The sequence below is a fragment of the Pimephales promelas genome, chromosome 14 (assembly GCF_988280905.1).
Source record: "Pimephales promelas chromosome 14, fPimPro1.hap1.1, whole genome shotgun sequence".
Lineage (NCBI taxonomy): Eukaryota > Metazoa > Chordata > Actinopteri > Cypriniformes > Leuciscidae > Pimephales > Pimephales promelas.
This window is the reverse complement of record NC_142782.1, coordinates 17,612,795-17,628,865: the sequence shown is the minus strand read 5'-3', so window position 1 is coordinate 17,628,865 and position 16,071 is coordinate 17,612,795. Positions and strand designations below refer to the sequence as shown.

Genomic DNA, 16,071 nt, shown 5'->3' with positions numbered 1-16,071 from the left:
TTGTGTTTTAATGTTTGTAAATACATGTATCATTGTAACGTAGTGAATGCTTAAGTAGGAACTTTATTAAATACAAAATATGCTTACCTTGACTGATTGTCTTGCTCATGATACGGGTCAATGAAATGTCGATTTAAAGCTACACGCTTTACAGAACTATAAATACCTAAGAGGGTATTTGGTTATATAGCAGGGAAGGCAGATTCTAGTGGCCACAGAATTTGTTTTCACAAGCTATATAACTTAATTGAGCTAATTGATTTTACCTGTCTTGTAAAACGTGGTCCTTGCAATCAATAACAATTAATTTGTGGTGGATTGCGGGGATGCACATGTATGCATATGGGTAAAATTAATAAATTAACATGTAAGACCGGTCTGATCCAAATCTGTATGAATAATTATTAATTATCAATTATTAATTATGATATGCAAATTCCCCCCTGATCAGAACCGACCCAGAGTCTTTACATGAATGGTGGAGAATGCGGGCATTTCAAACTTGTTTATGAGCAATCAATTTCAAGCTAATGTGTATATTGTTATTTAATATTGTTTATGTAATATTTAATATTACACGCGCGCATCGGAGTGAACGCTTTGCGAACTCACGATATGATTGAGCTGGGCACGAAAGCCGCCTCAGTCAAGCACATTTAACAAGCTGCTAAATGTTCAAACATTTTAGTCACTGTTAATTGTTAAAAATAAACTGCAGTTTCCATAGTATTAAATTTGTTCTGGCACAGATGGAAGAGAAACCTCTGTGCATAAACGACACTTTTAATAATTTTAACTCCACTGTTCGGACGAAATTCTCCGAATAGTGTCGAAGACAAGATATGGTAAAACGATGCTCTTTTACTGTTCTTAAAAGGCCTTATTATATTTGTTAGAGTAACGATAAGCTCCTGGTTGAAAAAAACATTGACTTAGCTACTCAATGTATAAAACCGCCAAGCATAGTATCATAAGTGCTATTTGATATATGCCTGTTGGAGCAGGAAACAGACGAGTAATTCCTGTTTTCCTTTGCACAATGCAGCGAAGAAAACCTGCGAACGTGTTTTAAACAAATATAGCACCAAAAAATCCAAAACTGAAAACATTCCAATCATTAATACTAGTTGTGATAAATGTTATTTGGAGTTTTGAAACAGACGAGTAATTCCTGTTTTCTTTTGCACAACGCAGCGAAAAGAAAAAATCCTGCCAAACGTGCTTGTAAAATATAGTACCGGAAAGAAATCCGTCGAGATTTAAAATTCCGTAATATTTGTGATTATTCTCCCGCTGAGAATATCACAGGGGCAGCAGGTGGTTGTAATACTACTGCCAGACACTAGGGTGCGCCCCTGAGTGCTTTGCAGTATCAAATTTCCACCGGTGTCCTGACTTTACCCCGTGTGAGCGCAGTGGCGCCATCGTGTGGACACTAACAGCTAGGTCATCTTTTCCTCAAAATTCTCTGTTAGAAAATTCCTATTTTCTTACTGAAATTTTGAACTAGTTTCTCTAACTTTCAATGCATGTGCAATTTACAGCCTCGTTGTAATAACATGATTTTCTTTACCTTGACTGTGTGCACTTGTTTTGAATTTGGTTCAAACCACGTTTGAATTTAAAATTCAGAATTAAGTCTTAGCAGCTTCTGATGACCACTTAGAGGAAAGCGCCCCCTTGTGGCAAGCCCTTTTGCTAAGTCATCAGCTAACATCACTCTGTTTTGCATGGCTCTCTCCGTTGGTTGTATTCTGGTTATCACTGATCCCTCACCGTAATCGTGATTATCATCAAATATGACACCAACCTTTAATTTCCTACACTTATTCAAATTTGGTTTGAAACAGACAAATTTCGAAGTTAATTTGAATTAATTCTCTCATTTCCCATTGGGAATTGTTTATGGCTTTATTTCTATATTTCCTCCTCAAATTATTTTTAATAATTTTGATCTGGTCTCGGTACAACTGTATCCTTACTAATCTAATGGTTACTTAACCCCTATGCACTTGCTCAATTTGAATTGTGTTTAAATCAGTTTGAATGCAATTTAAATCAAGCTCTCTGTCAGCCTGGTGAAACACTAGCAGGAAGTGGCCCAAAACCCTTAGTGGCCAAAACCCGCCACTACAGCTCGCTTCCTCCTGTGTTCTTCATTGCGGCACTCTATCCCTTTCCTGAATGGAGGCTAGGTTATTCTGATAAGTAACATTGTCATAATTTCCTTTTTGTTTATACCATAATTTTAGTAAAGCTGTTGCCTTTGATTTTTCTACAAAAAAAACACTCAATTTGATTTAGATAAAGGAGCTTTAATTCACATTGAAGTACACTTGTTCTTCATCCTGTTTTGTGTTTGCAAGTAGAAATCTCTCTCGTGCTGTGATGATTTGACAGTCATCTCTGCCTGGGGTCCAGCGAGCTGGTTCGCCTGATCTGCGTCACCATCACTGACTGAGCGCGAGTCTCTGACTTTTCTGTATCTTCTGTTGGTGCGGCCCGCAACACGATATCACCAATCTGGCACTGCCGGTTGTGTTCAAGGTCAAGTTGCTTGAGAGGGCGCACCTCGGTACAGATGCACCGAAAGGCCCGGGACACTGCTGTCATGTGTGGGGCAACAGAAGGACCAACCACGATGCTGACTCCGGCCAGAGTGACCTCATTTCACCCCAGGCAAACTAGAAAAGGTATTAAAACCCATCCACTTACTATTTGCCACAGAACCTAGAGATTCCCCTGGTAATTTGAAGTGGTTGGCTTCCTCCTCTCCGAGCCACAAACCGGCTCCAAACAGGCTTAGGCCTTCTCTTCTTCCCCTTTCTAACACTGCTGGTGTACTACTACTAATGCCATTTCAGTACAGACCTCCCCATCTCTGATGGTTGCATGTTACTTCAAACTTTGCTAGATTGCCATTGCTCTGTTCTGTTGTGCTCTGTTCCTTTCAGTTCACCTAGAGACAGAACCTCTCTGACACACCAAGGAAAGCTGAAGAATAGTTTGACAACCAAGTCGTTAGCACCAACAGGTGACCCCTAAGCTAGCGCCCTGTCAAAAACCTTCATTCAGACCCATGATGACCTACCCAAATTGTCCCACCAAACGGTTTAACTGTCTGCATCAGTTAACCAAAATTCTCATACACGGCTTAGCCTGTATTATAGCTCGTTAAAAGTAGTCGAACTGGCATTGGTCTGTCTGTGTGTGTTGTGTTCCTCTCGTCCACAGTGAAGGCAGTATGTTCCATTCCTACAGTCCCACAACCCGCTGGGACGACCTGGGACAACCTGGAGACATGGCTGAGATTCATGACATCTCCATCCCTGCCCAAAGCCACCAGCGACTCAGAGCCCCGAGCCAAGAGCAGCTGACAAAGACTGGGCCAGACACATCACAACCTCGCTCACCAGCTCAACGCACACGCACGCCTCCGCGAAAGGAGCCGCATCGCCCTGGAGCACAAGGTTGTAACGCCGAGGATGACAACTACCCCGAGCTACCGAAGGAAGTGGAAAGACTTCAAACTGCCCTGTCTAATTTTCTACATAGACTGAAGAAGAATAGTCAGAGAAAAGAACTAAAAAGAATTCAACGAGAAACTCCGACAAAGTGAAGTCTCTTGCAAAGAGCAGAGACCGAACTGAAAGAGACTCAAAAGCCACGGCCTGCGCAAGAGGCCCGTGCGACCACCCACAAGCTCGTTCAGCAGAGACAAGATCTCGAACACGAACTTGACCCACAGAGTTGCAACACTCTGATAGACTGCAGCATGACTGGAAAGGGGAGGACACACACCACAAGCTTCCCCTGACCAGTCTGCACATTTCAGCCAATGCACAAGAGCTGAAAAAGGGGGGTGGAAAAGCCCGCCTTCCACAACATCTCTGACAATCTACAAGACAGTGTCCTTTCAGCTGCTGTCTCCAACCGGTGCACACGACACCGACACCCAGCAAGACAGACCCCGGAGGGCCTGTACCATCACCACTGGCTCCGAACGAGTTTTCTGTGGAACTTACAACGAACCCGTAACTGAGGAGGACGCCAGTTTCAAGAAACTTTCCCTCCAAAAACCCGTCAGTCACCATAGTTCTCTCGGCCCCACACCATGCCCACTCAACGAGGCGTGAAGGCCCCCAGTAAAAATTCCTCAAACCCCAAATTATTCTGAACTGCAGAACCAGAAGACACACAGCACGAACACCGTGCAAGACTCTGCGTTTGTAGAATTAGAATTTTACTAAGTTAAAGGAATCTGAGATAGGCATGTAAGCCTCAACGGCCGACGGACTATGCACGACTCTTTTGAAACAGACAGTTTCTAGATGTTGTTTAAATCAGCACCGTTAAACATTAGGTTTCGTGACAGTGAAGAGTTACAGAAAACACCAACTCCGAACAGGGCATACAGTACGTTACCCTGACGACAGAGTGTAGTAAAATCACCCGAGTTTTAACTATTGTTAACCTACAGGCGTGCACTCGATCATCGCGACCCAACCAAAACGCAACGTGCAACACGCATTTTGATCGCTGGCTTATCTAAATGCAGATAAAACAAATAGCTGAAATTGACATCTCTACCTTGAAAAAAAAAACAGCCTTAGAGTCCCAACTGATATCAAGAACTTCAGCATTAAAGCGTAAGTCTGTGTAACAAAGGTTTCACCTCAGCAGCTTGTAATCTGTACCGATATCTATTCTGCTTTGGTTAAAAAAAAGAAATCCAAATCGCGGTATGACTAAACCTGTTCCTGACGAAGGAAGCCCAGGACAGAGGTATAAGTAGGTAGACCTGGGAGACGCTCCCCCTTTCTACAAAGTAAAGGCCTTAAGTTTATTGTTAGATTGATGTAATTCACCTAAATTTTAGCTGCATCGACAAGCAGAAAGCCACTAAACGATCAAAACAAGCTACTCGCGGAAGAGCTAACACTCATGCATGAGAGAGACGTACCTATATATGCTTAGACGAGCTTTGACTCAGCAGCAAACCTATTTCCTTACCTTGTAAACAAATAGAACAAGACAAGCTTTGACTTGCAGCAAATCTATTTCCTTACTCTGTAAACAAATAGAAGACGTGTAAAGTAAAGAACAGAGTTCCATGAGAAAATCAGCAAATGCCAAAACACATTTGCGTTTTACTGAATGCAACCAAAGTTCTTGAAAATCATAAAGTATAGGCGCCTCATGTTAACCCATTAAAACGTGCATGATTCATGTAAAATATACAGACATTCTTCAGATACTGTTGAATTGCTCAGACACGCTCTGGTTCCCATGACAACAACTTGTCACAGGAAGTGTTACCTTGTAATGTCACTTTTGTAAACAAACCAGCCTGGGTGGCTAAGCTAACCTAGCTTAGCGACACGCTCTGGTTCCCATGACAACAACTTGTCACAGGAAGTGTTACCTTGTAATGTCACTTTTGTAAGCAAACCAGCCTGGGTGGCTAGCCTAGCATCAAGCTAACTTAGGCTAAGCTAAACTAACCCAGCACTAAGCTAACTCCGGCTAAGCTAACCTAGCTTAGCATCAAGCTAACTTAGGCTAAGCTAACCTTACCTAGCTCCCATCCAACATAAGCTAAGCTGAATAACCTCCACAGTTAAGAGTTAGCATCATTTACGTGAACCCTTACTCACCGCTCGTGTTCCACAGTGCAAAGTATTCTAGAATACTTTCTCAACACCAGTTAGGGTTTTAAATTACTCACTTTCCATGTTTACCATTCTTATTAGCTAAAGTTTACCTTCACAGGGTTAGGGATACTCCTTGCTAACCGTTAAGGGCGAACTTCGCAGATGCCTTGTTAATTAAACTTAAGTTTAACTACATGAAAACTGCGTGACTAACTACAGAATAACGCGTGTAACCGTAGGAATTTTCATCGGCATGTTGACTAAAGCTTTGGAGGGACACACAATGTGGTTTTGAACACCCAACCGCTACAACCCACTATAGTGTTGATCAAAGCAAATCCAAAGTTTAGTCACTAATGCCACTGAACACTCTTGACCTCAGATCATTCCCGTGTTTTGATCACTTTATTTCCTTTTGCTTTAATTTTAATTTTATTTTGCCTCATTGATTATTTCATTCCTTCGACCTTGATGATAATAGCAAGCAGCTATTCCCTTAGGTCATCTATATGATTTAATTTCATTTCCTCTCTTGTCCGAGTGTGGTTCTATTCCTCATAGGGCCCAGAAAGGAAACAGAGACCCCCTTATTTGTTATTTTGGCTTAGTTTCAACCAATGCACTCGTTTGTGACCCTGCAACGCAAGTAATTTCAACAATTTACTAGGGCACTACTAGAGTCCTGAGGGTCGATAATAAGCAGAATTTAAATAAGAAAGCGGTCCTTTTCCTATTATTGTTCACTTCGTCGAGCCATAGTGGACCACCAGCTAAGTCCAGAGAAATAATTTAGTCATAAGGACCACCTTATGTTATTTATTTTATCTCGGATATGTCCTTTCCAGGAAATACGCTCGGAACCACACAAGACTTAGCCCTAACATGCACAGCTAAAATAAGGACACAAGAGACACTTAGCTTTATGTTAAACACTTAACTAACTTATTAAGCAGTAGTTCTGAACTTTTAGGGCCATGCATTAGTCACTCACAACAAGTGTGCCAGAATGCCACAGAGCCCCTGCTTAAACCGACCTCAACCTGCCAAGGAACCACTGCCCCAAACCACGGCATGGCTTCAAAAAGGATGCAACAAAGCTAACCAGAAAGGTCCCAAGATTCACTCAGGACCCTGCATCTACCCACGACATGCAGACAAGACTTTCACTTGCAAACTGTCTAACCAACATGACTGCATGAAACAGATTCTGCTTGATATGGATTACGTCCAGTCGCGAAGTGCACAGCTTCCTAGATCGTCAAACAGAGACTGTCAAAATGGACTACCAGCTGTTGCAATAAGCTTTGATCGCTTAACTCCCTGATCCAGAATCAGACCAAGGGTTATCACCACCGTGGACATCAAGTAAGACCGACTTGAAACTCCACCGACTTCGGCAAGCCTACTTCGAGAAGCAAACCATCAGGTATGAAAAGGATACCAGTTTCAGAACTTTGTTCCCTTAAAACCTGCATCCCACAGTGAGTTAGTCGATAAGCACCCTGGCCTGTGCTTGTAGACTGTCTACCTCAGCTACGAGACTGGGCCCGCAAAGCTCACATTAAGCAAAGACTTTGTCCGAAAAGACTGTAAAAACCCTCAGACTAACCTGTCTCTGAGCACGACTCAGAGCTGCCCCTAGAAGGCACCCCATACATCACAAACACCTTCACTGAGAGTTAAACCGTTCCAGGCCAGCAGAGGGCAACACAACAGTCATGGTGCTCATCTAACGCCCCAGAGCAAGAGCTCTGAAACATTTCTGGAAGCCAGCCGGCGACCCAGAATGGACCGCCCAGCACCAAGAGACTCAAGCCCAACCAGTCCAGAACGGTACCCTCTCAACACGCCACTGGTAAGCACAAGTCTGAGCACACATCAGATAACAACAGTGCAACCACGTCACAGACGGCAGAAATCCTGAAGGTGCTGAAAGCGTTTCTGCACGAGGCATCACAAGGAGACAAGTCAGACATCCTATGTCTCAGCGCAAGACCCAAGCCAGACACCCAGAACACTGCTTGTCAGCATCAGACCACAGAGCTCACGGTCGCATCACAAAGCGACAACACCAAGCAGCCGCTACAACTGACAGCTGCACAACCTGAGCATGACAGTCCGGTGTCCCACAAAACACCGGCCCTAACCGCTCATCGATCACAACACCAGCCCAGATGCCTAAACTTCTGGGAACCCTAAACAAAAGGGGGTGGCCCAAAAGACTCTACATAACCACCACCAGAGACAATCATTTGAGCCTTGAAGGCCTGTCAGACACTAGCTCAAACATCACGCTAATGTCAGCCCAACTCTTCGAAAGACTCACTGCTAAAGCTAAGAGTCAAGAACGCACTCTCAAAGCCCAAACATGTGAGCTGAATGAAAACCCTACAGCCAAAACAACTTCTGGCTCAAAACAGGTAGCTCCCATTCATCCATTAGGTCCTATGAGCCTGATTCACCCAGGGTAACGATCAAGAACGATCACGTACCCACTTCTGATTGCCCAAGATCTGTTAGATCGCTTTGAGCCTTTAATAGACTTTAATCAACTGAATGCCTGAGCTCAAGTTCAAGAACCCCTCCCCCTCCAGTCATATAGGTCAAGAGAACCTAACTGGCAGGTCACAGAGGTCACAAGAACTCCCGCAGCCAGCCATGAAGGCACAGCCTCAGCACCAAATGGAGAGGTGAACTTGCTACTCTGCACCTTTCAGCTCACTAAAGACTTTGACTAACCAAATGAACTCTGAGACTACCACCTCTTTACCCCTCCGACCTCCCAAGCCTGCCGTCGGACACAACATCAGGCAGCTCACCAAGCACATGCTGCTCAACGGCCCTACAACTCAGTTTCATGCACCTCGTGACATCACTTCGCCACGGCTTGTGCTGCCACGGTGCAGAAAGGGGGATATGCCAGTGTATGCCCAGTCACGCACCATGTGGGCTGCACACCGCAGCACCAGGACATCTCGGCATCCTCAAAGGCATCAGACTGTCCCAGCCGACAGCCGCTGAATTCTTTCCTCCCTTTCTCTCTCTCTCCCCTGTCTCTGTTACAGGATGCTGCTGTGGTCGTCTTCCTGTGCCTCCTGTTACAGGATGCTGCTGTGGTCGTCTTCCTGTGCCTCCAGCCAACCAGAGGACAGCTACTGTCGACCGCCTCACCGCCGGGTCCGACATCAGACAGCATATGGTCGACTGCCACGCAAGCAGAGCTAAATGGACTCCCACGCCGCTGCTGTCAGTACGCAGTCAAACACCGGCCTGTCCAGCAACCAAACGAACTGAAATCCCACAGCCAAAAGGTAACTCACAACACAGAGTGCCTCCTCACAGACCATCAAGAAATTGAAAGGAACTGTGATAAATCCGCAACGCACACAGTATTCTACTGAACCAGACAAGTGAGCTCCAGCGAGACAACTGTTCACTGTCTGCCAGAATGACTTTGCTAAAATTCACCAAGCAGCCTTTGCTCCAAGACCCGAGCTACCCTGCTGCAACCGAGCGTGAGTCAAGTCCCAGCCAGGACGAAACCCACGATTTCACCCTGATTCCAGAACTGGAATTATGAACGATGATAGGAGGGGTCCAGCCAAACTGGACTTGTTCCCAGTGACCGCTGTGTCTCAACTGCACACCTGTTGCACTGCACAACTGCCTCACCGGTAGTCCAATCCTGGACTGCAGCTGATTCTGCACTGGGTACCTCTACGGTAATCAACCACACCCTGACACTTGACATTCACGCTGCACAAGAGGCAAGGAAATGCAAACCTCCACAGCCACCACGGGACCCTCAGGAAGAGGGTACCACGCTGGAGACTGCGTCGAACCTCAGCAAGCTGAGCCCCTACCTCAGCCTAGCCGCCGCCTGCCACCTGACCCTCATGATTCACCTGCCATCCGTCCATTGCGATGGTGTCGTTCGATGAAGTCACACAAGGACTTCACCTAACGAAAAGGGGGAGATGTAATGAATCTTGGCCAGGCGAATTATACCACACACACACACACACACATACACATTCATCCACGTACCTCAGTGGCATCGAGTTACAAGACTTTTATGGGACCAATGGAATGTGGACAAACTAATGTCTCTGAACAAAGAGAAATACATCTCTTTTGGTTTTAAAGACATTTAACAAAGGTATTCAATGGTTTTTGTGTATATGTGTCTTCCCCATGTCACAGTGAAATAACTTTGTTTGGTCACAGTTTAAATAGGAATTAAAAATACCTTCGTCATGCATTTGAAACATAAGTGTATATTCCTTTGATATAACATAATGTTCCTTGATATCTCTAGAATGCTTATTGAATGAAACACTCGAATATGCATAGAGATGTAAAGTAAAGTGTATTTTTAATTCGTTTTACTGCCAATGAAGATCAAATTGTTATTATAGAACACACCCCCTTCCACGAGAAACGCGCGCTGAGGAACAAAGGACCATAAAAAGGACCATAAAAGAAGGCTTCTCGCGTGTAATATCCACTCTCCGATTGGCTCAAGCCAACAGGAAGGGGATGGATTTCTCCAAGGTGATAAATGTGAGAACGCAGGTCCGCCCTCTCTTCTGAACTTTCCAGCGCTCAACATGTAAACCTCACGGGACTCTGATCCAACCATGGGTCTTTCCTTTTGTTCGTCTAAAAGTTTCATCTTTTCCTCAAGTGGACTACCAAGTTCGTCTTCCAGGAAAGGAAGTGGACTTTGCCGAACTATCTCCTCGGGTAACGTCACCTCAAAGACTCTCAGCCTTTCAAACACTGGCGCTAAATGCCGACGAACGCCACGTGACTCCCCACGGAACAAAGCAGCCATGAACGAGCCGGGACGGGCCGCACCAACATGCCGCGGCCGCGCTTCACGTGACGCACGCGCGCCGGACCGGCGCACCTCTAGCCGACACGTGGCCCGAACGGGTCGAGCAACGAGCCCACGACTCACACAGACCACATGTGCCTTGCAAGTATACCTTCTTTTAGAGCTTCTAAGAAGCATTAAGAAGATGTTTTTGGGGTGTCAAGAAAGGTTAACTGACTGTTTTGATGAACGTAACTCTCTCTCTCTCTTACAACTCACTCTCTCTCTCACTCTCTCTCTCAAACTCACTTAACTTGCGCGTATCCATTGTCTAAACGCTCTGCGTCGTCTTAGTTTGTGTTTTAATGTTTGTAAATACATGTATCATTGTAACGTAGTGAATGCTTAAGTAGGAACTTTATTAAATACAAAATATGCTTACCTTGACTGATTGTCTTGCTCATGATACGGGTCAATGAAATGTCGATTTAAAGCTACACGCTTTACAGAACTATAAATACCTAAGAGGGTATTTGGTTATATAGCAGGGAAGGCAGATTCTAGTGGCCACAGAATTTGTTTTCACAAGCTATATAACTTAATTGAGCTAATTGATTTTACCTGTCTTGTAAAACGTGGTCCTTGCAATCAATAACAATTAATTTGTGGTGGATTGCGGGGATGCACATGTATGCATATGGGTAAAATTAATAAATTAACATGTAAGACCGGTCTGATCCAAATCTGTATGAATAATTATTAATTATCAATTATTAATTATGATATGCAAATTCCCCCCTGATCAGAACCGACCCAGAGTCTTTACAGTATGGTGTAGGGCCTCCTTTTTATACAGCATCAATTCATCTTGGGAATGACATATACAAGTCCTTCGCATTGCCAAAGGGATTTTGAGCCATTCCTCTTCCAGAACTAACCTGACTACGTCAGACTTGGTACTTCCGCTCGCTAATCTGGCCGGCCCAATCAACAAACAGAGAGCCGTGACGTAGACGCTAAGCGCCGAAAGATTGGGGAAATCGAAAACGACCGCGGATATGGAGACACAGGATGCAATTCGCTCTGTTGTGGAGAATATTCCCGGCATTTGCAAACTGAAACCCGAACAAGAAGAGTGTTTGTTAAACGTTTTGAATGGAGGTGATATTATGGCCGTACTCCCGACAGAGGGAGTATCTCGGTCTCTTATCTGTCGAGCTCGATCTAGCACTCTTTACAGGACAGTGTCTCCTTTCTTTTCCAGTTCTTAAATATTGGCATGTCATGCTGTAAATTTGCAATTAATTAATTAATCTTGCAGCATTTCCGACAGAACATAGGCGTTCCGGGACTGATTCCGGCATTGTTACTAGGTCCCCAACCCGGCATCGATGCCGGTATCGTGGGATCCTGGGTCGTGTTTGCGTTCACACAGAAGGGTGTTCTGGCAATTTCCCGTCAATTTCCCAGGATTAACGCGCTGTGTGAAAGGGTCTATAGACTCATTCTTGCATATTATAGCACATTCACACATGCACACTTCAAAAGCAGAGCTTTAAATCTCTTGACGAGCTAAAAGACATAACTGACAGTATGTATTCTAAATAAAAGATACAGATTGTACTGCATGTCAGCTTGCTTATTTTGCTCAAGAAGGGGTTGAAGTGCATGCTTCAAAGGGCTCTGCACGATCCAGCTGAGGAACTGGGTCTTATCTAGCAAAACGATCGATCATTTTCTTAAAAACTATATTTTAACCACCAGGCATTGAAGTGTCGAAGGCACCCATTACTAGTGCTAAGATGAAATTACTTCTATTATTATTAAGTCGAACAGTGGGGTCTTTGAGTCATGCTTGAGGACATCTGCTCCAGATGTACAGTACTGACTGACGTGTCTTGGTTAATGGATGAGTTGACTGGGATCCCTAAATCCCGGTTTAACAGACAAGGGTTAAGGCTAGTCCCAGACTAAAATGCACGTTTGAGTTGTTTTAACAGAAAGCGACTTGCACTGACAAATCTTAAAATATATTAATTGTCAGTTATATAAGACAACTGTCACCAGTAATGTTTTTTTGTTTTTTTTTCTAAGGCACATTTAAAAAGGCTACTTAAAAATCCTAATTGAACCATGAAACCAGTTTGTTTGTGAAACCAGACCTGAATGTTCCTGCTCAAAGGAGTGTGAAGTGAGTTGACAGGAAGGACACTCATGAGATCGTCCTGTCTTGTGGCTCATGATGTCTAAACGGGCCAGTAAGACAGACATGTGTGTCACCTGTTGCAGCTGTGTGTTACTAAAATCATCAACACACCAGTGACTTTGACACCCACACACTCTAGAAACCCCTATGTCTGGGGGAAATAACAAGAGTGACAAGAACAAAGACAGCAAAAATGCATCTGTGGTCACAAATAAAAGAGAAGCATCTGGGAGAGCTAAAAGTCATTAACACGCTTCTCTGTACAATTAAACACAAACATGGGTTTCTCTGGGATTAATGGCGGTTGATGGGCTGTAATGTTGTGCCAAGGGATGTCAGGTCCTTGTTGAACTGTTCCATTAATATATATATATATATATATATATATATATATATATATATTAAATGACTGTTATTGCCAACAACTGTATTTGATATGTCTGGCTTTACAGTGTTAAGCATAAAGTGTACCTCAAGTTACTAGAAATGAGACGGAAAACAAATCCTAGGACGAAGGCTCATAACAGTGGGATTATTGTGTCTTTTTACTGAATTTTTTTTTTCTCACGGTGGTTAATTTGAAAAAAAAAGAAAAGAAAAAAAAAAACACAATAACATTAAAGCACCTTCCACATATAGTTAAAAATAGTTATATATCACTGAGTATGTTGTGGTGAAAAGTACTGTACAAATGAAAATACATTCTAAAATGAGGTTTAAATTCAACTTTATTTTTTTGTTTTCAAAGAACTGAATATTCAATATAATATAACTGAACATTCACGGTAAGATATTCCTATTTGTATGCAATTGGACTAGTTACTGTTGTTTAAAAAAAAAAAATATATATATATATATATATGAAGAGTTCAGATGCAAAAGCCTCTAAGTGCTATTTGAAATTTTCTTCTAGAATGATCATTTTTATCAAGCTTGTATATTTAAGTTTAGTGATTTCACTTAAATGGCAATGATAATTACCTATTAATTGTTATTTAAGTGAAATTACTGAAATTAAATATACAAGTTTGATAAAAATCATCATTAAAGAAGAAAATTTCAAATGGCATTTAGAGGCTTTTGCATCTGAACTCTTCATATATATATATTAGGGAAATCATAATGAAGTAGTTTAAAGGTGATTTCCTTGGCTGTTTATAATATTAAACTTACAATATTAAAACAATAAAACCACACCATCTGTTTAAAAAAGTACAGAAGCAACTTCTTGAAAGATTTCCTGAGAACATTTATTAAATATGTAAATATTTAGCAGTCCCTTTCATTTGAAACAATATATTCAATAACAACAACAACAAAAAAAAAATACTGGATGTACTTGATTTTTATCTATTTGATCACGTAAAATTTTTATATGGCACCGAAAACTGAAACAGGTTATATTTTATCTGAAAATAAAACTGAATGGTTTACATTAAGTCCAGGAACAAGAAAGTAAATAACGATAGTGTGAAATGCATGGACTCTAAGGGTACGTTCACACGACAATGATGTAGCCTACTAAAAACGGAAAGTGTTGTTTTTGTGTACAGACGACAATGTTATCAAAATGATCCCTGTTCACAAGGATCCACAAAAATGACTAAAACACTGTATTATGCTGCCAGGCCAGTAATTGGTGATGTTACTTTCTAAAGAAACACTAGGCACCTGCAAACAGAGCGTGTAATACACATGTGCATGACGCCACTGTTTCCACATATTCACATTTTTGTAGTTGTAACACGGAGACGATAAATATAATATTTTCAAAAACTTGAACTTTGAAACCCTTTTTCAAAAGCACTGTTGACAAGTTAATGAACAGTCATAACGCATTAAAAAAAATCAGTTTTGGTGTCGTGTAAAGTAAACAGTCAGCATTAAAGGAGTAGTTCACTTTAAAAAAAAACTTTTGCTGATAATTTACTCACCCCCATGTGATCCAAGATGTCCATGTCATTCTTTCATCGGTTAAAAAAGAAATTAAGTTATTTTATGAAAACAATCCTGGATTTTTCTCCATATAATGTACTTTACTGGTAACTAAACGGTTCAAGGTTCAAAAGACAGTTTCAGTGGAAACTTCAAACTGTTCAAAGGGCTTTAAACAATTCCAGACGATGGATAAGGGTCATATCAACTATCAAGCGAAACGAACGCTCATTTAAAAAAAAAAAAAAATAACAAAGTTTAAATTTTATGAGCTCAAATGGTCGCCTTGCTCTTGTTCTGTGATGCGCCTTCGTGACTCTCCTGTTCGAACTCGTTTATCAAAATGAACAAATCTTTTTTTGTGTCATTTGGTTGATTCAACGAACGAAATGACTGAATTGACTCAGAAAAAGATTCATTCATTTTGATGAACGAGTTTGAACAGGAGAGTAACAAACGCACATCACAGAACAGAGCAAGGCAACCATTTGATCTTATAAAACTTAAACTTTGTCATTTATTTTTTTTTTAAATGAGCGATCGTTTCGCTTGATAAGACCCTTTTTCATCGTCTGGAATCTTTTAAAGCCCTTTGAACAGTTTTCAGTTTGCACTCAAACTGTCTTTTGGAACTTGAACCATTTGGTTACCAGTGAAGTCCATTATATGGAGAAAAATCCTGGAATGTTTTCATCAAAAACCTTTATTTCTTTTCGACTGAAGAAAGAAAGACATGGAAATCTTGGATGACATGGGGGAGAGTAAATTATCAGCAAAAGTTTTTTTTTTTTTTTTAAGTGAACAACTCCTTTAAACTCTGATCTTTGGATTGTTAGATGAAATAAAATGAGGGCTTGACTACACTATTTGCTTCCTTACACTGGTGTTACTTGTGAATCTTCACTCTCTAGAGTCACTGGGTTCATGGGAAGGCAGCAGCGCTGTGTTCATTGTTGAAACAATAGTTGTACTGTAAAAAAAAAAAAAACAGAAAACAATAATTATGACTGACAATTCAACAGCAAAAAAATAATAATGCTATTAACATTGATAATATTTGTGTGTTGCATTGTATTGTTTTTTTCCCTCTTCTAGAGTGAATGCAGAAAAAAAAGCCACCATTGCATAATTTCATCTAATAGCAACACTTTTTAAATTGTTTTACCACTCTTCCAGATCAAATTTGTCTATTAGGCGACCTTGAGTGTCTAGAAAGGCGCCAAATAAATAAAATGTATTATTATTATTATTATTATTACTCAGTAAACGCTGCTAAATGGCGCCACCTTGTGTACGTGACCAAAAACAGCAATTGAATCACAAAGGCAAACTATCATATCTGTAGTAAACTGCTTAAAACATGACCTCTCACTTATTAAAGCCTCTTCCTTGCCTCATACATACATTTATTACATCTAAAGGCACATTATGTCCAAATTCAGAGCAAGAAGTAGTCT

General features: G+C 41.7%; 1 protein-coding gene across 6 annotated transcripts in view; it reads right to left on the bottom strand.

The window, feature by feature from the left end:
* mvb12bb (multivesicular body subunit 12Bb) overlaps positions 1-16,071 on the bottom strand; it is a 136,242-nt gene that overhangs the window by 11,299 nt on the left and 108,872 nt on the right. For 3 of the 6 annotated variants that reach the window (XM_039681095.2, XM_089119533.1, XM_039681087.2), the window contains one exon: positions 15,292-15,584. In XM_039681095.2, the coding sequence (XP_039537029.1) occupies positions 15,537-15,584 (48 nt within the window). In that variant the 3' untranslated portion in view covers positions 15,292-15,536. Of the gene's footprint in view, positions 1-15,289; positions 15,585-16,071 lie in introns of those variants that run through there. The other 3 variants (XR_016146495.1, XM_089119534.1, XM_039681121.2) reach the window with 2 other exon arrangements.